Here is a 23,365-nt window from a genome sequence, read left to right as displayed (position 1 = left end):
CACTCAGCTGATAAGCCTAACCATTAGCCTCAGGCATGTACTTTTCTTCATTTTTCCTTCCTCTAGCTTATTTGGAACAAAAGTCGTATGGAAAACTGGATGATTAGAAGCACTTCCAGCTGTGTTTAAGTCTGTGTGCATGTCATGCAGAAATAGAATTTAGACTTGCACAACTCTTCTTATCCAAAGCTTTGAAAATGGGTCAATATTCTCATATAGCAGGTGGTAAAATTGTTATAGGAGAGGGGAAATGACCAGTGAGGACCAGTGTGAGGTTCCACAGGGAAGAGTGAAGAGGAAAACCCCACAGGACAGACCTTCAGTCCTACACACTTCCTATATTTGAAACCAGTGCTCCAGGAGAGGTAATGCCTTTGCTTTGTGATGTTTTTAGGAAGGGCAGTGTAACTTATTTTGCTAGGGAGATTGGGGTTGTAAATATGGGACTAAATTTAGGATTTGAAGTCTTTGGCTGTTTTGTGTCAAGAAAATCATGGGGGCAATTGTATTCTGACTTTGAGATGCTGTGACAACACTTACCTGGACATTATAAACCCTTAATTTTTGTTTATATTTTACCTCAAAAGTGTGATACTTCCAAAAAATCAGGCAACTCACCACAATATGAAAATAATTCCTTGACTTACTTTTTCTGGGTAGGGATTTCTTTTTGTCATTTAAAGGGTAGTAATGTGGTTAGAAAGACAGGATAATATTGCAGCATTATTTTAATTTCCAAAACTTAAAAAGTCCAAAGGGATTTATAATCCCTGTACACCTGAGCTCAGCTCTGTTCTTTACAAGCTGGTGAGGAAGCTTTGGGGAGCTTGTTGTGAATCCTTGATCCAGGGGTAAATTGTGTAGGACTGCATTAGAGCTCCTATGGATGAGACAGGTCACTGTGTCCCAGTGTTCTCCCTTCCCCTTGCTACCTTCCCCTGTTACCTCGGATACACATCTTTGCCTCTTTACCTACCTCTCTTTCCCTTGGGCTGAACACAGGAGTGTGGCTTGTACAGGGACTTCAGCACATCCATTAACAAGGTCTCAGAGTGGGAGAAACTCAGGGTTGCCTCTTTTAGGCCTAAATTTATGAGCCTCTCAGGTTTCCCAGGCAGTGTAAGACACACTGGATGGAGCAGATAACTGTGTTACAGTTTTTTGAGGCAGTAAATCTATTTAGTTGATAGCTGATTTTTTTGGTGTGTGTTTTTGTTCCCAAGTACCTATGTGTCTTACATAGATGGAAGGGTTGGAATTAATCCTTCTCCACCAATTGTTGGATATCTAGTAATTTGGCTGCCACCTAAGCAGCTAAAGAACTTATCTGGATAATATCTGTATTCTCTTCGAAGGTCAGGTACTGAGCATTGTAAAAAAATTGACTGTGTAATGGAGGTTTCTGCAGACAGCCAGAGTCAGGAATGCTTGTTTTGTTCTCATTTTTGGAGGTTGTTGTTGTTGCTGTTGGTTTGCTTTTCTTTTTTTATTTTTTTTTAACCTAAGTATAAAATCCATATGATTTTTTTTTAAATAGCATAGCACTTTTGATCTGTGACTGAAAACAAATCTATGTTATCATCACTGTACTGTGCTGGAATGCATAGATATTGTCATTATTGGCAGAGAGCAGTAAAACAATGCTCAGCAATTTGTAATCCAGGAATATGGCTGTTCCATTAAGGATAAAGAACTGTCACAGTTCGGCACTTTGACAGCTGGCAGGTGCTGGAATATCTTGTGCTAAGGTAATTCATGCCTGAGGTTATAACTGTATGCTTTATGTATCAATAGTTTTTATCTGTGATAGAGGTGTGTCTTAATATGTATTTCTTCTGTGGTGATTTCATTGTTCAGAAGGAAATAGAAATAGAAATCTGTGAGTGACATTTTGTAAATGGAGTCTCTGGGGTTTTGTGGCCCGAAGAGCAGGTGCTGAGCTTTCTGCTGAGTTTCAGCCACACAGTTCTGTTGCTCTTTGGTGTAGGGCAAGTCAACCTTCCATACTGTGATTGTATCTGAATTTCAACCTGAAAAAAATAATGTCAAGCTAATGTCTTTTTATAGGTAGATAATTTGTCAGCAGTGCCTACTTGTGCTTTTTTGAACTATTTCAGCAAATGCTAGTCTTTCCAATAAGGCCATTATGAGAACTTGAAGGTAATTTTGCCCATAGCTTCCCCTGCTTGCTACTGAAATATTTTATGTTCACTTAGGCATTCAGTTTTGGACAAGTACTTGAGATCCAAATGCCTGTGTCCAATGTTGCTTTTTATGGGGAAGAGGGCATGGAAGAATATTCATAAAATTGAGCTTTCCAGAGGGTTTGTCAGCCTGCAGTAATATTTTGCATTACATGCTCAGAGATCATATGTGACCTAAATAATTAATGTGTCTGGCCCATTAGTAATTCCTTGGACTATCGTGATAGTCTATGTGAAAATTCACATGCTTCATAATTAAGGTGTATCCTTATGTCAAGATGATGTTTCCTTACATATATGACTAGCAAAAAAATTCTCAGTAAGAGTCTCACATTTTTTCCTTTGTGGTCACAGGCTATATGTGTGAATTCCCATCAGTTTCTTTAGGAAAGAAGCCCATGTATGGCTGAGTGACCTTTCACAAGGCACTGGAGGTAGCTGTGCATGGTTTGTCTTAGGTGGCTACGTGATAAATGCAACATCCCATAGACATCTTTGAAGTTTTTTCTTTGGCATGGATGGAAAGGACAACCTTCTTATGAGTGGTTATGTGACTTGCTGTGAATATGAGATACCTCTAAGAAATGCAGTGTTAAATTAGTTTTGCTTTGTGTGGGGTTAATGAATACTCCAGTCACTAGAAAGGAGCAGCATGTATTAGCCTTCTTTTGTGGCACATCACTTTGTAAAGGACCTGTTGAGTGGTTGCATTTGGGCTTCTTTCTTGACACATTTGATTTTATGCATGGAATCTTGGAATTAGGACAATTTGACTGACAAGAGAAGTCTGTTAGGAGGCAGAAAGACATATTTTTTCAGGAATGGAGGAAGATGTATTAGAGGAAAGTTAAAGCCAAACCAGAAGAATTGTTATCATGTTCCCCACTCTGTGTAAACTTGTTCAGGTGCTTCGTCTGTCTCTGTGAAGTTTATCAGCTGTGAAACACTTGAAATGCAGGCATAGCCCTGACAAATATGGTGAAACCAGCCTAACTTTCATAAAGTCTGTTGTAAGCTGCTGCTGGAAAGCTTATAAGATGTACATGGAAATGCAAAACTTTAACTAATCAAGAATTTGTATTTAAAAGAATAGCTTTCATTGTCCTGGTATTTTGTTTGCTTGGCTTTTGTAGTCGTTAATTTTGGCGAAAATAGGTGTGAGAAAGTTCTTGACTCAGAGGAGAACAAATGGTTTATATTGCAGCTTACTCACTTTAATTTTTGGATTAATTAAATGGGACCAAGCCTATAGCAGGCAGCTGTAATGGTTTGACATAAAAGCCATGGGGTAGGCTGAAAAATGCATGCAAACTGATTCTTTGAGTAGAGTAGTTGAACTGTGTAGATGTTTTGACTAAAAGTGGCATTGATTTTGCATTGCTTCATGACTACCATAAATTGAACTGAATCAAAGCACTTTATTATCTATTTTCTATATCTTATCTGACAGACCATAGGCAGGTGTGCCATGTCAGCCAAACTTAAACCAGTCACACATGAATTCTCGGGATCAGAGCTACTGAACTAGTCCTGCTGTCCTTTGTACCAGTTTTCCTTGAGCTGCTTGCTTCTCTCCCTCACTGCAAAATCTTTTGTTGCAGTTAATCTGATACTCTCATGTAATCTAGATAAAGATTTATTCAAAAAGCTGATGTGACAAATAGCAATTTCTATCTCCTCCACAGTTTGAACCCACTGGCGTTTCTGTGGCCTGGTTATGTATTTGGAAGTCTTTGCTCCTTCTGTTTCTTCACCTGGGGTGTTCACCTGATTGCTTTGTGTTTCTACCAAAAAAGACATGCATATGTTTAGCTATGTTTTATTAAAAAAAAAAAAATATATATATATATAAAAAACAAGACAACAGAACTAGAATAGAAGTTTGTGACATGGTTGGATTTTCTGTCAATAACTTAGGATAAAAAAACCATATTCTCCTTATTTAAATGGTATCAGGATAATACGACCTGTATTCAAATCTTGATATGGATAGAAGTGTATTATAGAACTTTCAAATGACTTTTACCATCTAGGTTACTTAATTATTCCATCTAATTCTTTTATTGAAGCTTCAGCCATTGCTGGAGTCTTCACAGTTAAATTAGAGAACTTAATTTTATTCTTTCTTTGGGTATGAACTGTCACTATGGTGAAATTCTTTCAGGCTGAATAAAGTCTGTAGTAACAGAGTAATGATTTGTCCTGATCTTGGGGATTATAATGTCTGAACAAAAGCTAGAAGAAAATTGACAGTTTTGTTTCAGTGTTTAAAATGCACTGCAGATAAAATGTAAATTGAGACTGATACAATAGAAAAAAAAATCTGCTTTCCTTTATGCTAATAAGTTATAGTTCTCCTGAGATAATATCTATAGTACAATTTTTTAAACTAAAAATCACATTTATTGTTATCAGAACCTTTGAATAAGTTGAAGAGTTGCATTGCACTTGATCCTTAATAAAATTAGTGCTACACTCTTAGAGGCAACTGTGTCCAACAACATTTAACTGCTTCAATTTTCACATACTCACTTTGAGGGGAATGAACCAAAACAAAAGAAGCTAGCATCCCCTTTATGTGTTTTAGGCTTGTTCTGTGTCTTTGATCAAAAGTTCTTGCACTGAATCTCTTTAACACACACCTGAATAGTACAAAGAATCCAGTAAGTAGGTGTGTTGGCCCACTTAGTGCATTCAAAGACTCAGGATATAAAACCATTTTGAAAAAGATCTCTGAATACAGTAGAGAAATTTTCCTGCATCTAAACCGGATTGAATACCATTAAAAGGATTTATTTAATTTTGTCTCATATTTATTTTCTATTAGACCTGAGATACTCCAATTATCTTTCTCTTTGCTTTCATTACTGCTTTGACTTAAAAAGCAAGGCTCATTATATTGCAGAAAGCAGTACCTCGTTATTTCAGTAGCAAAGCAACATCACCCAGAAGTTAAATAATTCTGTATCTTATGTCTATATTCTTTGGAAATGAGTGATTCATTTGATTCATTGGAAGTAGTCCAAATCCTTGCTGCTTTCCTGGAAGGACTTGGAAGTTTTTTCACTGTTCTCATTTGACAGTTCGTTGCACGTTGCTCTAATTTAGTGAAGGTCACATTCAAATTTAGCAGTGTCCCCTGCCATTAAAACCTGGGTAATGCTACCCCATTTCCACTTGGGAATGCTCTGGTGAAAACTACATTAATGCACTGGTGTGCAGTGACAGCAGCACATCTCTCAGAGCGTCCTATTTAGACCTGCTCTTCCATGGGGTGCTCCTCAGCGTTATGTAGGGCACCTCAGGATGAGCTAAAGAAACGAAATAATCTAAGTGGGGTTATCCTAACCCCTTTATTTTTCACCTCTCCTAAAGGCCTGGTCTTTTTCAGTTCAGTATTTGAATGCTGAAGAAACATTGAATTACTTTGTTACAAATGGAAATGAGCAAAAGCTGTCACCTTCTGTCATCTAGCTAGAGAGGAATAAGTTGGTTTTACATAACATTTTAATATGCCAGTCCTTTGGACCATATTATTGAATTGAGCACAAAAACTTGTGTGTGTTTTCTTCTAATATGTCATAGAAAATTTAAGTTACCTAACTCTTGACTTAAAGGTGTCTGTGTCTATGTTTATATTGTGTGTTATAGTGTCAGAAGCATCGTATGAAGCTCCTGGCAGGCTAATTTAAAGTCAGCATTAGGACAGGTTATTCTTTACAGATTGACTATGTGCTGCCTAATACCATGGGAGATGGCAGAGCTGGTGGTGGAGAGGACTGTGTGCCCTAAGGAGTGCCAGCCCTGAACTCTCAGCACTCTTACCATGAGACAGAATGGGTCTCCTTCGTGAAGTGTATTGGAGATGGTAAAATATGGAAGCACTTAATTACTATACTGCACATTTTTAATAAAAAATACTTGGATTCATCAAAGTGCAGTAGTAATGCAAATATTATTGTGGCTGGTGGCCATATCTGAGGTCCCTGTGGGAAAAATCAAAGTTATTTAACTTACCTTAGGAGCTGGGGCTTTACAGCATTGTTAATCCAAGTTTAGGGATGCAAAATCTAAATGGCTTTTGGACGAAGGGACAACTTTAGGGAGGGACAGGCATTTGAGCTGAAAAACAGTCCTTTGCTGCAGTAAGTACAAGCCTGTCTTTAGGCTTTGTTTGTTTAAAAATTGAGGCAGGCCTAGGAAGGGGTTGAAAGCTCAGACAGTGCCCCATTGTGTGTGCCATGAGATCTGGATTCTTCCTGTTCTCATCTATGCTTCAGCAAGAATCTGGGAGATGGGTATGTTGAGGGAAAAAAAAGCTTTTTCTCAAAGTGAAGCACTTGAAATAATTGCACTTTTGCAAGTATCAAACCTCTTTGCTTCCTGTGCAAAGGCTGTATATTTGAAGAATTCAAGAATGTTAAATTGGCAGAGCTCATTAGAAGAGCATAATTTGGGTCATATGAAAAATCTAAAACACTAATGAACACCTGTCCAAGAGGCATGCCATGTGTTGGAGGAAGGTATACAGAATGGAAAGTTCTGGGTAGTGTTTGTGTATGAAAAGAATTGAAATAATTTGTCATGTGTGCAAAAGGAGTGTGTGGATATTGTTTTTACATTGTTTTTAAAGTCAAAGCATTGCAGCAAATTTATCACAATCTATTATACAAACACCATATAATATGAGTCCAGACTGCTGTAGAAACTGCAGGAATGCTCATGGTGGGACAAAATTGCCCTTTCATTAATGATTTCAGCACAGCAAAGTACAAGTTCAGTCTGTGGGAAATGTTTGTCTCTTGGGGATTTTTTGGTCTGAAGCCATGACTTTCAAAAGAACTTGATGGGAAGGTGTAAATCTTAATAATGCAGACTTCCTTGTTTATTTTTTAAGTTTATTTATGCACTGATTGATTTCCAGAGGTCAGGTCCTTTCCTGAAATTTTAATCAGTCAGGAATAAATGTGTTCTAAAATTCAAGGTGCAGATATTTATTTTTTTTTTACCTGAATTGAACAGCATTACTTATTATTAGTGATGACACTTATTTCAGTGTTATACAGTTGTTTTGGGGTGTCAATGTGCAACTCTGTGGTTTAAAAAAAGCTTTGCTAGGTCCATTCTTACACTTTTTTTCTTAATATATCTCTGTTTTCACATGTAATTGAAAACTGTATTAGTACTTGTCACTTGTTAGGTGCCAGAAGTTTTTATTTTGTACTAAATTGGCCAACGGTAGAGTTTAGAATGTGTGCTTTCTTTGTAAATAATTGATGCTTTAAAAAAAATTTAAAAGTGGAAGTCCCTGATTATCCAACTCAAAACCCCCTCTTATTTATCAATTCATCCATTCACCTGTGAAAAGCTTTTCCTTTTGTTTGTATTTTGTTTGTATTACAAGCAAAGTGGCAGTACTCATGCATTGAAGCAGCAATCAGGTGACTTTTATATTTTGCTCCTAGTTATATAGACCTGAAAGTTTTATTTATATGAAGTTTATTTAGTATGAATTGAATTAGTAGTTTCATTCATGGGAAGAAGCATTGACAATTGTGACTTTTGTTTGATATTTGTAAGGCACTTGGTGGTTTACAGGATCCTCGGTAAACTGATGCTACTGAAAGCATTGAATGTTCTCAGTTTCAATGTGAGTCAAAGCAAAGTTACTTAGTTGAGTTGTTTGCTGCTTTGTCTTTCAGCAAGAAGAATCTGTGGTACAGACAGACAATGAGTAAATATGGTTTTGTTCACATCTCCTAAGTGAGGAGCTGAGAGACTGAACTACAGCTCTGACTTGGTGCTGTTACAGGCTTTCTTCTTGTGTCAGCTTTGCATGTATTATGAAATCTGTTCATAGTATATAAAAATGCACAAACCAATTACTGAGCTGCAAAAGCCCCACTGCTGATACATCGAAGAAAGCAGCAGCTGTCATCCAGTTTTAGCCACGGTGCTTTTGAACGCCTTAATCCTCTTCCCAAACAGAAGAAGGCAGAGAGAGTTCACTTTCTTTATCTACCCCTTCTTCTACTATTTTTTAGGTTTTGGTAGCAAAATCCAGAAGCTGTGTTCAGCAGCCAATACTGCATGACACAAGACATAACTTTCTTTGCATCTGATCTGGACATTTCAGTCTTCATGGATGCTAAGCCCTGTCAAATGTACTTTTTATTAAAGTTAGTTACACAAATAAACTTTGTGTTTATTCCCAAGTGCTCAAAGTATCAAAATGATTATTCAGTTATACTTAATTTTCATTTCAGTTTCCTTCAACCTTTGCTCCCTTTCAGTTGCCAAAGGGGGTGCTTGTTGGGGATTGTACTCGGAACCTGAGTTACAGGAAACACATGTCTACCATTGGAATTAATATATTTTACTTTGTGGGACTTCCACATTTTCAGATTTTTTTTAACAGTACAAGTTTTGCAAAACAGTTACGACAAAATATCTTCCCAAAGAAGTGAGCAAGATATACTACAAATATAAGTTTAATCTTTTAGAGCTGTTTGTAAGGTCTATATGGTGTCATGTCTCCAATGTCATGGCAGAAGTCAGAGGAAGGGTATGAGAACTGAGCAAGGAAGCAGCGAAACATCTCTGACATACTTTCCTGTCTCAATAGCACTTCCCAAGTCAGAAGCTATTCTTTGAAATGAAAAAACACATACAGGTTTTTCTTCTTCACTAATTTGCCTAATCACTTTCCCTAGCTGCATTTTTAAATTAATATGTATAAACACATTTCAAGAGAATAGCATGTGCAAAATTTTTATATTGAAACAAGTTACCAAAATTATTGGAAATAAATTATAAAATAATGAATTTTATGTATTGGGTTTTAAATTTGTTTTTTGTTTATTAGCCACTGTCTTGCAAAGTGAATTTGCACTGCAAAGTAATCCCAACAGATTGAAGTGAGTGAAGTACACAAGTGTAAAGCTGTCAGACTACAGCAATCATTAAATTGTCTGTCTAGTTAAACTAATGGGAAATGATTTTAAGTCTTTGCTAATCTCCAGCCTCCCAGACAACAATACTTTGTTTTGCTGAAATAAGTAAGCAGCTAGAGTAAAATTTAATGTTTTAAGAATCCCTTTGTGTTGTCCTATATACCCAAACAGAATTTCAAAACTCTGCAGTAAAAAGTGTCGACCAGCATCATACCAAAAGGCAGATTAGAGAAAATTGCATTTGATGACAAGGTTTGGTATATTTAGAAATGCTCCTGTCACTGAAGTTGCTGCTGTGCCAACTACTCCTACACTGGAGTCTGCTAATTTGTGTGACATGCTATCTATCCCAACACACAAGGAAGATCGGAGATTACATGCAATAACTCCAGTCCTACTTCCGCTGTCAGACAAGGATCTTCCAAGCAGTGACATTACCTTCTTGTGGTTTACTATTGCAATCCCATTTTCCCTTCCCTCTTTATTAATACCTATTTTCAAACTCCTCAGTTTGAAATGGCACCTATTTACATTTTTAAAATACCAGAAGCTTCAGTATTACTCATAAGGAAAATCATTAATGCCAAGAGAGAAAATGTACATTTAGCATTCTGAGATGTTCATGACAATATTATCCTAGCTGTCACTGAGTAAGAGGTCATTGGTTTGCTTTGCTCTTACTAGACACAAATAAGAAGCCCCAGTTCAATGAAAAATTGAAGTTCTACCTCATCACTATGGAATATAGTTGTTGGTTGTTTTTGGTGTATGTCTACTTCCACCAGCTGGACGACAGGCAAAGGAGTTCTTGTGGGCTGTTGTCCCAGTGCTCAGTGAGTAACACTGGGACATCCACAGCTGTGTCCAGACACCTCTCAGGCCAAAGAAGGGCACTTACCAAGTGTCATTAAGCTGTGGGAGGAGGAAGGCATCTCATGTTAGTTTATTCTTTCTTTTAATTTCTTCCTACCTGCTCCACAAAAAAAGATTATGTGTGTGCAATATAGTCTTACAGAGTAATGTTACTTTGAGGTTTGCAGTATCAGAAGGAAAAAGGGAAAATAACCTTAAAAGGTCCTGCTTTGTTTTTAAATGATGAATTTTTATTTCAGATATTGAAATAAGAAAGCTGTAGGTAGGTGGTATGATCTGCTCTTGCTTGTTCTATTGCTGTATTACTCAAGTGCTTACTCAAGTGCTACTGCAGATATTAGCAGATCACTTTTATCTTCAATTTTGATGTTTATTGCTCTCTCAGTTCCTGGGTTTGTTATATAAACACCAGAAAATGTTATTCCTCACTTGACCTATTCATTCATGTAAATGGCATTAATATATATTTCTTTTTTTTTTACAGGTTATTGAATCCCTAGGGATTATTATATATAAAGCCCTGGACTATGGTTTGAAGGAGAATGAAGAGAGGGAATTAAGTCCTCCACTGGAGCAGCTTATTGACTATATGACTAATGCCACAGAAACAGATGGGAGTAGGGATGAGGGATATGATGCTCTGGATGAAGGAGTGGAGGATGACGATGATGACAAAGAGGAAGTTGAGGCCATTCACTCCTATAAAGATGTCATGAAGGTACAGTGGGGGGCACTTTATATGATAGTTCTGTCAATGAGAAAATCAACTATGTGTGATACTGGCTGTGTTATTTTCTGATTTCCCTGGTCCTTTTATATGGTTTGCTTGTGAAAATGACATGCAGTATTATTTCAGTTTGACAGTAGGCAACAGAAAATCCATTATCAACTTTAGCACTGGATGTGCCATTAATATCACAATCAGATTTAATCCCTGCACTGGATAGTCGGCCTTCCAGTGTAAACATCTGTTGAATTACTCTGTGTACTCTTGGGTACTTCATGGTGTGTTTCAATTAATCCACCTTTTCATTAGCAGGTTATTAGTGTAATTATTCTTATCAGTTCCTTTGCTTGCCACCCTCCCCTCCTGAAGCACAGGAGGGCTTTTATAAGAGTAGCTTATTTGTATGGAGTGAGTCAGAACACAGTATTTTACTGGTGACCATTGTGGTTGCAGTTCTTGACCTGAGTTGTGAAATTTGGAAATACAGCTTATGAACTTTAATTATGACAAGTTCTTTAATATTATCTGGGCTACTGTGAATAATCATTTAAAAGTATTACCCTCTGTTTTCTACAGAGCAATCTTCTGTACTTGTTTTAGAGCCCAGTGAGCTCTTATTACAGACAGAGGTATTAATAAGCATGGTTGAAAAAAAACTCTGTAACTGGTTTAACTCATAAATAATTGGATATTAATACAGGTTGGAAAACATTATGCTTACTTATACTGGGGGATTGAGCCATTTATAGTGCTTCTTCACAAATGCAAGTCATATCTTGCATACTAGGAGCTTAGTGCATTGCATAAATTAAGGGTCATGGTGGAAGCTGAGACTAGAAGAATGCCCCAAAGAGCCCCATCAGAACACATCAACAATCAGAAAAAAGACCCCACTAAAACTCTTCCGTTCTGCTGGGTTAACAGTAGAGAGAAACTCTTAGGAGACTGGAGAGGAAGTAACTTTGAGATGCTTTTGCATCCTCCTTGCATCAGAAGTAATGCTAAATGCTTAATGCCTTTGTTTTTCTTCCCTCCCTCAGAGAAGCAGAGGGCAGAGGGAGAAATGAATGAAATGGTCTTTGCTCCCTTGTGATGGGGAGGGCCTGGCTGGCTGGAGTGCTCTGCCCTTCAAGCCCCTGCCACTGCCAGCCTTGCTGAGTTGCTGCATGCATGTGCTTTGCTCTCCCCTCCCTCTGCCCCTCCCTGGCTCCCAGTCACCTGCCCCAGAGGGGGCCAGCAGCACCCTGCTAAGCCCCCATGCGAGCTGCTCCAGACAGTGTAGAGGAAATGTAGAAGACTGATGGGATACATTCCTCCTTTCCCCTTGGTTTGGCAAAATGCTGTGAATTGGTGACAGTTGAAGTTAGATTGTTAAGTGAAAGTTTCACTTAGTGCAGAGGCAGAAAAGACCTTTGTGTACAGACATGAAAACAATGGCTTTGTAGGAGTGATTATTTTGCAAGTTCTTTCCTTGATTTCTGCAAAGAATAAAAGAAAAATTGGGAAAACTTTTCTGAACTCCTTTAGGTAGGCTGGTGTAGACATCCCTGAAATACAAAAGCAATAAGAAAATTTAACAGGTTTCAATGGTTAAGGCCATGGAATGACATCCTTTTCATTTGGCTTTGTTAATATCTCTGCTAGTCTGTGGTACCTGCCTGTTTGTATGTTTTAAAATCTGCATCTTACATTTTATTTCTTCATCGTAATTTGTTAGTAATTTTATTTCATTCTGGACATGTACTGCTTCTGTAACTTCATCTTAGTAAACTGAAAGTCAGCTGTCAATTTGTTCATCATCCTAACTTTTACTCTTCCATCCCTTGGAATTCTCTTTTATTTCTGTTGTTGATTTTGCCTAAATTATGTGCTGCAGGCTTAACTCTGCAAATTACCTTTATTCCCTACTCAGTGTTGTTACTGCATTAGTAGTACTAGAATGGCAGCAGCATTCTGCCATATTTTTGCCATGAGTGCAGATTTGCAAGATCCTTTTTTCCTGACTTAATACCTTTTTAGGGATAAGACCATCTTTTGCATGTGGCTTTCTCTTATTTGCCCCCATCTCCACCTCCGTAAGACTGGTAAAATATTAGAGGCTATACCCTTATTTACCCAGTGACTGTTTCACAACAGTAGTGTGTGGTCTTGTGACCATGAGGCTCAATTATTTTAAGTCCCTCTTGGCAAGACTCACTGTGAAGCTTTTTCCTCTACAGTTCCTCAGTACAAACTACAGTTTGTAGTGAATGCTGAAGCAGGTTTGCTCGTTGAATTGAGAACTGTTGTTCTTGCCTCCCCTGCATTCTCTACATCACTAGCTTGGAAAATGGTAGAAATGGCCTGAGTGCTACTAATATGGACTTTTAAGGTTTTTAACTATGTAGTTTTCTGTCTGGAAATTATTTTGTCCTTGAAAAGTGATTATATGATTCCTCCTTTTCCAAACACTGTCATTGTCTGGTCCAAGGCCTGCCTGCCACTAAGACTGAATTTTTCAGCATTAGTCACTAACTTGATTGAGCATATTTTGTGATTAAAACACAGAGGTAGTTAAGATAAATGTCAAGTTTCTCTGTAATGTAAAGTAAGCAAGGTCAATTCTGTACCCTCCCTCTAGCCTGGAAAATGCTGAGTAATGTGGCAAACACTGATTCCCAAGAACTGGGAAAAGGGTGAGTGCTAAATAGTACTGCCAAGATCATCATTGGCAAAGCCAGTGGGGAAGACACAGACAAGCTTTTGTGCTGCTTCTTGGTATATTTGGCTGATTTAGCTTCTGATTTCCTTGGCAGGACCAGCCTGCTGCCTAGACTTGACCTACTGTTTTTAAAAATGCATCTGTGAAGAGAGGACACATTGTTGCCAGAAGCTTTTAGTCTTTGATATATTTCTGATTGTCAGCCCTGCTACAAATGAAGGGAGAAACGGAGACAGTAAAGACTGTACATTTTCAGACAGATGCTTACCTAGTTTGAGTCCCTCTCCCCCACCCCATCCACTGTGTGCACCCACTGTGCTGTGTGGTAAAGGAGCTCTGTACTGTCAGGAGTGCCAGGTTCACTCTGCATGTACACAAGACACAGTAATCCCAAGGGACTGGGAATTTATCAGGTTGACAGCACACATACACCTTGGGAAGCCTTGGTCAACAGAGTGTAGACAGGGAAGGCCTGGCATGCTGGGCAGTGTTGGGCTTGCTAAGGGTGTGGGAAGTCCTGTCATGTGGCACCTTTATCACAGCATGGGGCCCTCCCTGATACTGAGACAAGATGATGCAGTTTATCAGCCTCTTCCAGAGTATGCTCAAACCCTAATTCCACTCCTAATCTTAACAGTATCACACTCCTTATCCCACAGACCTCTGCAGTCAGATGGTTAAACCAACAACATTTTTCACGTTAACCCAGAGGCACTTTCTAAGCTGCGATTTATCAATATGTGCTGGCTTGAGTCCCAACCCTAAACCCAGATGCAGTATTATACTTCATTCTAGGTCAACACCCCTTTCTAATTCTAGATGTAAAGGTAACCTCATAAGGCTTTGATAGCAGGCTTTATTCTGTGCTGGTGTTTGTTGGGCTGAACTGCCATCCTAGCCCTGTCATTTCTTCCAGATTTGAACGTCATTGTAGCCAAATCACTACTGCCAGTATTAGACTTTATCTCAGCCCTTCTGCAGAGCAGAGGTGTTGTAGAGGTGTTGTCAGCTCTGCCTGCAAGTCACAACACTAACCTTTGTCACTGCCTTTTTCTGCAGGTCTTGTAGGTCTTGTAGAAGGTACATAAAGGAGGCAGCTCCCTTCCTGAACCGGTATCTTTCTCTTACTTATGTTCACCTTTCATCCCAAAAGTTAACTCAGCTTTGAACAGGAGCCTTATCTGTAGCTAAGCTACATCTTCTTGTCTAAGACACAAATACAGGTGGATGGTCTCTGGGGCTCAATGGCTTTGGGTCCCAGGTCTTACCTCACTAATTTCTTTTAAGAAGTTCAGTAATAGTGTTTGTTAATTCTGACCAAAAATCAACTGTCTTGCAGGTGGTGCTTCACAAAGGTGAATGAGTGACCCGGATCTCATATAGACAAAACTCATACATAGAAAATCTCCATGTTGACTTAATTTGTATGAATTTTTTTTCAGAGCAGTATGGTCAGTATTGTGTTATCTTGCTATAAGAAATGTAAACAAGGATGCAGTTTGCAATATTTTTATTGGTAGAAAATCATGTTTGTGCTTTGCAAAGAGGAAGAATAAATTGTTTTTCTCAACTTCAAACACTCCTCCTCTCCCATTTCAGTTATTTTAGTCATTGGCAAGGTCATGAGATGAGAAACTTGTATGTCTAGGTGACTCATATGTCTTGGCAGTTCAAGGATATGACTGACTCCTTTCAGCTGGAAGGAACTGAAATTTACAGTGGTGATATTGATCTGCCTCTGTTTTATTTTGAGCGCTCTGATAGTAGTACAGATCTACCATCTATGGTATGTGTAGGATTATAGGGGAAAAGAAAAGTATGTTCTGTCTCAATGCAATTATAGGCAGAATAAGAAGATCTACATTTGGATCTAAGTATTTTGGAGGCTCCCTTCTGACTCTGAGGACTATTATCATATAGATGCTGTGACCCCATGTAACTATAATATGGGAACCTGTCAGAGAGGAACCAGAAAATGCAGTTAAAAACAAGTCAGGGTATTTGTTTATGACAGTTAAAGAGTTCATATTACTGGAATTCAAAGGCCCATAATTTTGTCTAGTCCAAGCTTAGTAAGGTGCAACTTTCTGTGAGTGTAATTCATTTTAGGGCTGGGCTGGCTTCAGCATTTTTGTATGAGCCTGCAGAACAGTATTTATGCTTCATTTCAAAACAGGCAACTTGCAGTGTACCCTGTAACTCTGTGAAACTGGTGAAGATTTGGAAACTTACTGAGATGGTAAACAAAGTCCCAGATGTTGCCAATTCATTTTATATTAAAAAGGAATGCAGCATTGTTGGCCATTTGTGAAAATTCTCATGCTCTAAAAAGACAACAATTGATCTTTTCCCTTTTCTTGAATGCTGTACTCATGTGTTTATGGGCTAGTCTTTATTTTGGTGGATTTCATTCTAGAAAAACGTGATTTTTGGGTCATGTTTATGGAGAGACATTGAAATTACAGTGGGTTGGAAGTCCTCAGTTCTCTTCACTTTTTTTCTCACAGTATTTGCTGGCTTGAACAAAAATGTATCATATTCCACTTGTGGAGCTTCAGTCACACAGAGGCCTGAGATCCCTTTTGTAATGTTGGGAAACCTCCTGTCCCATCTTTGGGTCTCCAAAAGGTGCAGCCATCTAGTTCTGAGGAAGGCAGGTTCTCCTTTGGATGTTCCTTTCTTGCAATTTACCTCTTTGGGGACTGTCAGCTAGAAAGAAACCCCAAAATCTCCCAAAGTGACTTTGTAACCATGGACCCATATCATACTGCAATGACAGGACACCCTGAGGTGGATGCCCCTGGGCAGTTTGGGCCTCTGAAGGTGGAGTTTCATGGTCCTGCTCTGACCAGGTAGATAGTTTGTGGCAGCCCACATCCTGTCCACCCTTTCTGTCTGTGCTGCACTGACATAAGTGGGAGCTCTGAGTTCAGCAGTGAAGTCACAAGGACCAGAACTCATCTCCTATGCTCAGGAGGTGAGCTCAAGTATTCCCTTTGGGACTCTTTCAAGACCATCACTGAGATTCGACTAGGAAAGGAATATATGGATCTTGACTGAATAGGACCCATCCACATGCTTTGAGAGAACTTGGAGTTGTCTTAGAAATGCAGTAAACCTGCTGCTTTTCTCTTGTCCAAGCAATCCTGTGCATCATGGTTATTCACTCAAAAGTGTTTCTCATGTCTGTGCTGTCACTTTTGCTGGGATCTTTGTCACCTATGTGTTGTCAAAGCATCCCAAAAGGTATTTGTTTGCCTTTGTTCTTTAATATGTTTCTTCATCTGTTTTGTGCTACAAACAATTGTGCAGGTGCAGAGTAAACAGTGTTCCTGGCTGAGTCATGGCAGGAGCAAGTGTTGGAAACTCCTGTACTGTGCAGGCCATGGAACTGAGCTGAGGACAGGCTGTGCAAAATAAAGCAGGAGTGTCTCTCTGCATGTTTGTGTGTTTGTAATGTATGAGCAATATGTTGCTGGTATTAAAATAAAAGTGTTTAACAATAATAATAGGGCTTTAATATGAAGGGCTTATACCTGATGTACTTGCAAAAAAGTTGTTCCTCAAGGCCTTGGTCTTCCCATTTAAAAAGAACTTTTTGTCTTCCTTACTTTAATTGTTCTTTGAAACATTCCTTCCATCAGTATGGGCTTAGATAGAGTGTCTTACCCCAGGCTGGGCGACAAAACCAAATGACCTTTCCTGCATTGATTTATGGCTCACAGTAGCACATCTACACTGGTTAAAAACCCCTGTACCCATAATTCACATAATTATACTGGTATAACCTGTCTAAGGTCTAAAATAGTCTGAGGAATCCAAGGAGTTGTCCAGCAAAAACAGGAAACACAGATGGGGTGTTCAGATTATTTTTATGTATGGGTAGGTTGGAATACACCTCGAATTTGTGTGTGGCCCTTATGCATCTAAAAGAGGCACAGTAGGGCAGGGATTTTTTTCCCCTGTCTCTTTTACGCTGTAATTATTATAAATAATTTATACAAGGGTAAAAATAAAGTTCCATATTTTAGTGCAGGTGGAAGGATTCTTTGGTGGTAATGGTGGCCCATAATGTATAAAAAGCAGAATTTGTCATGACAGAGCTCCAGTTATCCCATAAATAATAAAGGTTTGAAAACATGCAAAGCATTCTGTAAGAAATAATGCATCTGAAGTAGCAAATAATCTCTGTGAGCCTGCGCTGCCTAAAATATACCCTGGAGACTAAAGTAGATCAATGAGTGTTTACTTTCACAAGGTCTGTTCTGTTTGATCAGATTAATTTGAAATTCTAAGTAATGACTGGAAATCAGGGTAATGGTCAATTAACACAGTAAAGCTGTAGTGATCCATAGCAAAGTAGGAAAAGAGCAGAGCCACTATTACAGAAAGGACCCATATCTTCTCTGCCCTACAGATGAACTGCAGCACTCAGCTAAGCAAACCTCACCTGGCCGTAGCTGAAGGGATCTACCTGAGTCTCCCTTTCCAACTCTTAACCTCTCCTCTTCTCCAGGTGTTAAAACTGCTAAGTGCACAGAAGGCCCTGATGGGTTTTTCAGATTCACTGTCAGCCTGGTAAAGGCAGTAGATCTGCTCAGAAAAATTAGCCAGGACAGCAGCTTGTCTTATGGATTGGTGAAGGTTCATCTTGTCACAATCGTTTCTATCTATGTAGGCTTGGCAGACATGGATGTTTGTGGTGTTGCTGGTAGTTTTTTATCTCTGCAGGCTCCTTTAGCTACTTTGAAAGTGAAGGCCATTCTTACACAGGCTCACATAACATTTCCTAGCGTGCCTGTGTTTGATTTACATTCCATGTAATGCCAGCATCCCGCAGGGAATAACCCATAAGGGATTTCCAGTGTAGCTTCCCAGGACCCCCTGTATTACTTACATTATGTGTGGGATACATGTTTTAGTAGACAGGTGAACTAATGGTGGCATTCAAAGTTGATGGGCAGTTTTCTCATGTAGTATTATGGGCTGCAGATTCCCAGTTGCTGCACATACTGACCATGTTCAAAACAGCAGGTGAACTTGTTTCTGCAGTTTTTATGTTGTGCATATGCAGCTCATTTGAAATAGGCACTGTAGGTGTTCTTGTAGCTCTACAGGCATGGGAGAAGCAGGATTTGTGGGGTGGGGGAGAATTTCTTAATTAGTGTGACTGGTTTAGCTGGGGTAAAATATGTTATGCCTGCCAGGCTGAAAGAAAAGGTCCAATGGCAGAGTCTGCAAGTGCTTGTCCTCTATGAATTGTGGAGTCTCTAACTTCTCTGACGTGTTAGAACCTCACAATCCATCAGCCTATTCAGGAGAGAGGTTAAGAGGAAAAGTGGCTGTGGAAGTTTTGGCTTTTCTAGTTCCTGACAGGAAATAAATCACTGAATATGAATGTGCAAAGAAGTTTATCTTGCTGATAGCAATTGTGTAAAAAAACTATGTGCCTTTAAGTTGTCAATATTGCTAGCCCAGAGTCACTTATAATGATATAATTTCATTGCCAAAGAAAATGGAAGCAGCATAGATGCTACAAAATTACTTAACTCCTTACAGAGGCATGTTGTCCTGTAACAGCAATATCAGAAAAATAAATAAACAGAGGGAGGGCCCTTTAATCAAGCCACTGTGATCTTCTTGCTTTTGAATTATTCAAGGGGGAGCCTTGGGCTTGAGGCAAAATTTCTTTTGGTGCATTTATTTCAGAGCCAGTAACAGTATAAAAAGAAATTAACCATTTGTAGGAAAGTTCATAGAATTGATTTTAAAGTACCATTAATTGTCCAAAATAATAATCTCTCTCTTCTATCTGTGTGATTTTTTTTTTAGTATGCTCTTGACTACTGTGCTCCCATTATGCTATTTTCTGTTCCCCTTTGCTTAGTGTACTGTTGCATGCTGTATTTTAGAAAAAACATTTAAGTGAGATAAGGCCATTTGATACCAAGAAATAAACAGTGTTTGCTAGACTGTGCTGACCCATGAAGATCCATATCTAAAAGGCAGGATATCGTATTTATCCCAAAGATTGGTCTGAAGACAGGGCATGTTTTGCATTTCTTAGTAAAAGATTTTTTACAGTAGGTTTTTGTTTAAAACATGTACTTCCAACATTCTTAAATAGTACTGTAACTGAAGCACTCCTGAGAGGTAGCTTTCAAAAGATTCTTGTCTGCAGGATGCATGGCCCTGAGTGTGTTTAAAGTGATCAATTTGTAAATATTTTTAATGAAATAACACAATGGGAAAATCAGTATTCTTCTGGGTGATGGCTGCAGGGCACTACTCATGTAGTTTAAGGTTTGCCACTTCAAACTTTGGGCTGTATATTCCAAAGCTTCTGCATATGTGAGTTGGGTATGCAGAATTATTTGAATATTTTAACCTTTCTGATAACTCACACTAATCTGTGCAACTGAATCACACGTGGTCCCAAGAGATAAATTCCTTGAATCTATGGAGCTTGGCAGAGCATTTACTGAAGGGAAGGTGTAGGGCAGCCTGGATGCTATAGCAAGATAGCAGGCGTGGGAATTCAGGGATTTTGTGTAAGGAGGCAAAGCAAACTGGCAGCACTCAGTAGCAACCACGAGTAGTTGTTGTTTGGAGACCCAAACTAAACCCTCTCAGGAGGAATATTTAGCTGAGGGATTGACAGGGACAGGGAGCTCAGGGATTGTGCTAAGGGCAGGCAGAGCTTCATATGCTGCTCTCAGCTTGCTTTGGGTAAAGCCTGCAAAGAAGGCACTAGGAAGATTGTTTTTGGAAGCTTGGGTGAATGGAAATCAGGATTTTATTGCCTCTGCACTGAACAGAGAAAAAAACCCCTTTGTTTTATTGTTATTTATCTATTTATCTCAGAGAAAGGGGCTAGAAACTTGATTTTTAAGTTTGTTTTGTAGTTATTGCACTCACATTAGCATGGAAGAACATGATACTTTGGGTGATTTAAGCCAAATAGAGTTGTATGCTTGGGGTTTTTTGGAGCAGGTTGTCTAGGTTTGGGGTTTTTTGCCTTCTCTTAGGACAAAGCAGGCTTGGAATTGGGACAAGAAAATCCTAATGATTAATTGTGTTTGTTTTTTCTTTTTGGCATACCAGGATTTCTTGATGTGAGCATTAAAACCAACACTTGCTTTAAATCAGCAAATTCTCATGAAGTCAAATCTTTTTATGAACTGGTCTCTTCAAATCAATTCACATCTACCAATCTGTTATATCATACTGTATGTCACAAGCCCCCATATATGTATTTTATACTGTCACATATGCTTAAACAGGTAGGTGTAAGATATCACTATTCTCAATCCACCTTTTGAAGAGAAAAGATTGGAAGGTGATGTTTAAAAACATGACAGTGTTAAGTGAAGAAAGTAAGCTATAGGGTTTGTTTTTTAAAAAATCATCTGTGGTAACATGAGATATTAAAAAAAATGAAAAAAATGGAAGTTCAGGTCAGTATTAGCAAGTTTTATTAAGTCTTTTCATGTCCGGAAAGAAGCAGCATGTCACACCTAAACTATTTTTCATGGCTCAGAGGTAGAAAAAAAAAAGGAATATGTTTTCTAGATAACGCACATTTGGAAATAAAAATACTCAGTAAATTAATTTTGTCCTTGTCTTTGACCTTGTGTTTAATTTCTTATAAACCCATATAGAAAGTGAAGGGATTCTTGTACCTTAGCCTGATGAAGAAAGCTGGGACAGTTCATGTAAATCCCTTCAAAGTAATTTTAAAGCAGCTTTGAACGTGACAAGTGTTTAAGTGAATTATGCTGATAGACAGGTTTCATTAATTAAAGTGATGTCATTTGGTGTCTTAAACAGTTGTCCTGATTTTTCCTTCTGGGCAGTGTAACTGGAGGTCAACATGTGGTCAGCTTTACTTTGAAAGTAACCACTGTGCTCCTTTTAAAAGGGTGATGTCAGTCCTTTTCACTTTTGAGTGTGCTGGTGAGCAAAGGAGGGTGTTTATTGCAATTTCTTGCCCTGGTTTTGGTACCTACTGTGTTTGGAGCCAAGGCACTTTGCCGGGGACTTTCCAGTGAAGTCTGGCTGCCAGAGATACTTGGCCTCATGGCATCACCTTCAACAGAAGTGCTGAAATCTGTCAGTGCCAGAAACCTTTTAAAACCAAAAAGCCTTACCTCAGAACACTACAAGTTGGGCTTGATTTCCTGGCTTGGGGAGGGAGAGAGGGAACATGCCTGCTCCTTCCAGGTGCTCTCCTGGTGGCCAGGGGATGATGGCACCCATCTGCTCTCAGCCTGGCTCTGTGGTCAAGCCAGCAGGTAGAACAGGATGGGCGTTTCTGACCTGTTCAGGACACTTGCTGCTGTGAAGGTGAAACTCAGGAGGATTGTAATCTCCAGGCAGGTATTGCTGGTGCCTAGGTGCAGGGCAGCAAGCAGCTGGGGGGAGATAACCAGCAAGATAACTAGACACCCCCCACAAACCTCTTTTGTCTTACATGCCTACCACAATAAAAGGATTATTAATTTTCTTTACCACTCTGGCAGATTAAGATAACCTCTCTTTGAGAGTAATTTGGCAGCTGTCTAGGCCTTTTAATGAAGGTGCTGTGAGCAGAGTGGTTTCTTGGCAGCTCCTTGCTGGTGTCATGCAGAGTTTGAGGGAACTGATTCCCCCTTGCCTCTCCTACCTCCCCCAGATTCCTCTTGAAGGCATCTTTCTTGTGGGACACTGATGTGTACTTGGGGATACTGGCAAAAAGAAACAGTTTTGGGCTTTTTGACAAGAGAGTGATGTTTTAAGTTAGCTTTGCTGACAGAACAATCTGTAAGCTTTAGCACTCATCAGTTTTACACCAGGCTCTTGGTAGATGTAATGGTACATCCTAAATTCATTTCAGAGCTGTTGACTAACTGCAGTTGAGGCACTTTGCCAAAGTCTTAGGTATGTCCCTTTATCCATTGCTATCAAGTTCAATATGAAGTTGATGTTAAACTGCCTTTCATATTTCTGAAGGCAGCGATATTTAAAATAAATGTATATACTTGCATTTCTAGTGACTGTACTTTGCTCTAAAGTCTTGGTTTTTAAAAATATAACTGCACTGGCATTCAGTCTTCAAAAGTGGTTTTGTCATGAAAAATGTTAATATAGAGAAGAGTTGTCCAGTTGGTAACAAGAGTAACAATTGGTCTTTGAGTACATGCAGGAGAGTGCTCTACCATGATCACCCCATTGATAACCTTACTCTCTGTGGACTGAGATCACTATAGTATTAATTACCTTCCAGAGATATAATTCCCTTTATAGTTCTGCTTTAGAAGGCATTGTACACTTATCATGTAAAAGCATCTCTTTCAATTGACATGTAGTAGATGCCTCTGCAGGTGCCAGGGGTTTTAAAGGTAACTTTGAAGTTGAAGAACTGAGCTGGGAGTTCCTGCCTGACTTGTAGAGATATATCTTTCATGATGTGTAGCTGAGAACAGGTAAATAATTACCTATGGTGCAGGTCCTTGGACTACTTGGCACAAAATAGTTTAATTATTTTAAGGGCTGTGTTTGAAAACAAGGCAGTCATGCAGCACTTGACTGGAGAATGAGAAAATTGGTTTGCCTACCTATATTTTCTCTTTTTCCCTTCAGATAATAAAATTTTGATGAAGAGATGACTGGTAGCTGGGTTGTGGTGTGTGGAGTTTTTTTATTGTTGGGTTTTTTGCTGTTTGTTTTTTTTCCCCTGAACTATTGTCTGCTGAGGACACATCCCTTTAGTGAGGAACATACTTGTTTCTACAAGGTTCCTTCTCAGATAAGGATGGTAAGACTTATCTGATATGGTTGAAATAACCTAAAGTATAAAATTATTTTATGCTAATTAAAAGCAAGGTAATAAGGGTTGGAAAGCTTCTTGAAATACTTTAAACTATGT

At 38.8% G+C, this 23,365-nt stretch overlaps 1 protein-coding gene across 2 annotated transcripts in view; it reads left to right on the top strand.

The window, feature by feature from the left end:
- SPIRE1 (spire type actin nucleation factor 1) overlaps positions 1-23,365 on the top strand; it is a 125,391-nt gene that overhangs the window by 44,568 nt on the left and 57,458 nt on the right. For both annotated transcript variants that reach the window (XM_056485179.1, XM_056485178.1), the window contains exon 3: positions 10,515-10,748. In XM_056485179.1, coding sequence (XP_056341154.1) covers positions 10,515-10,748 — 234 coding nt within the window. The remainder of the gene's footprint in view (positions 1-10,514; positions 10,749-23,365) is intronic.

The sequence above is a fragment of the Oenanthe melanoleuca genome, chromosome 2, assembly GCF_029582105.1.
Source record: "Oenanthe melanoleuca isolate GR-GAL-2019-014 chromosome 2, OMel1.0, whole genome shotgun sequence".
NCBI lineage: Eukaryota > Metazoa > Chordata > Aves > Passeriformes > Muscicapidae > Oenanthe > Oenanthe melanoleuca.
The sequence above is the reverse complement of the archived record's forward strand: the minus strand, read 5'-3'. Positions and strand labels throughout refer to the sequence as shown.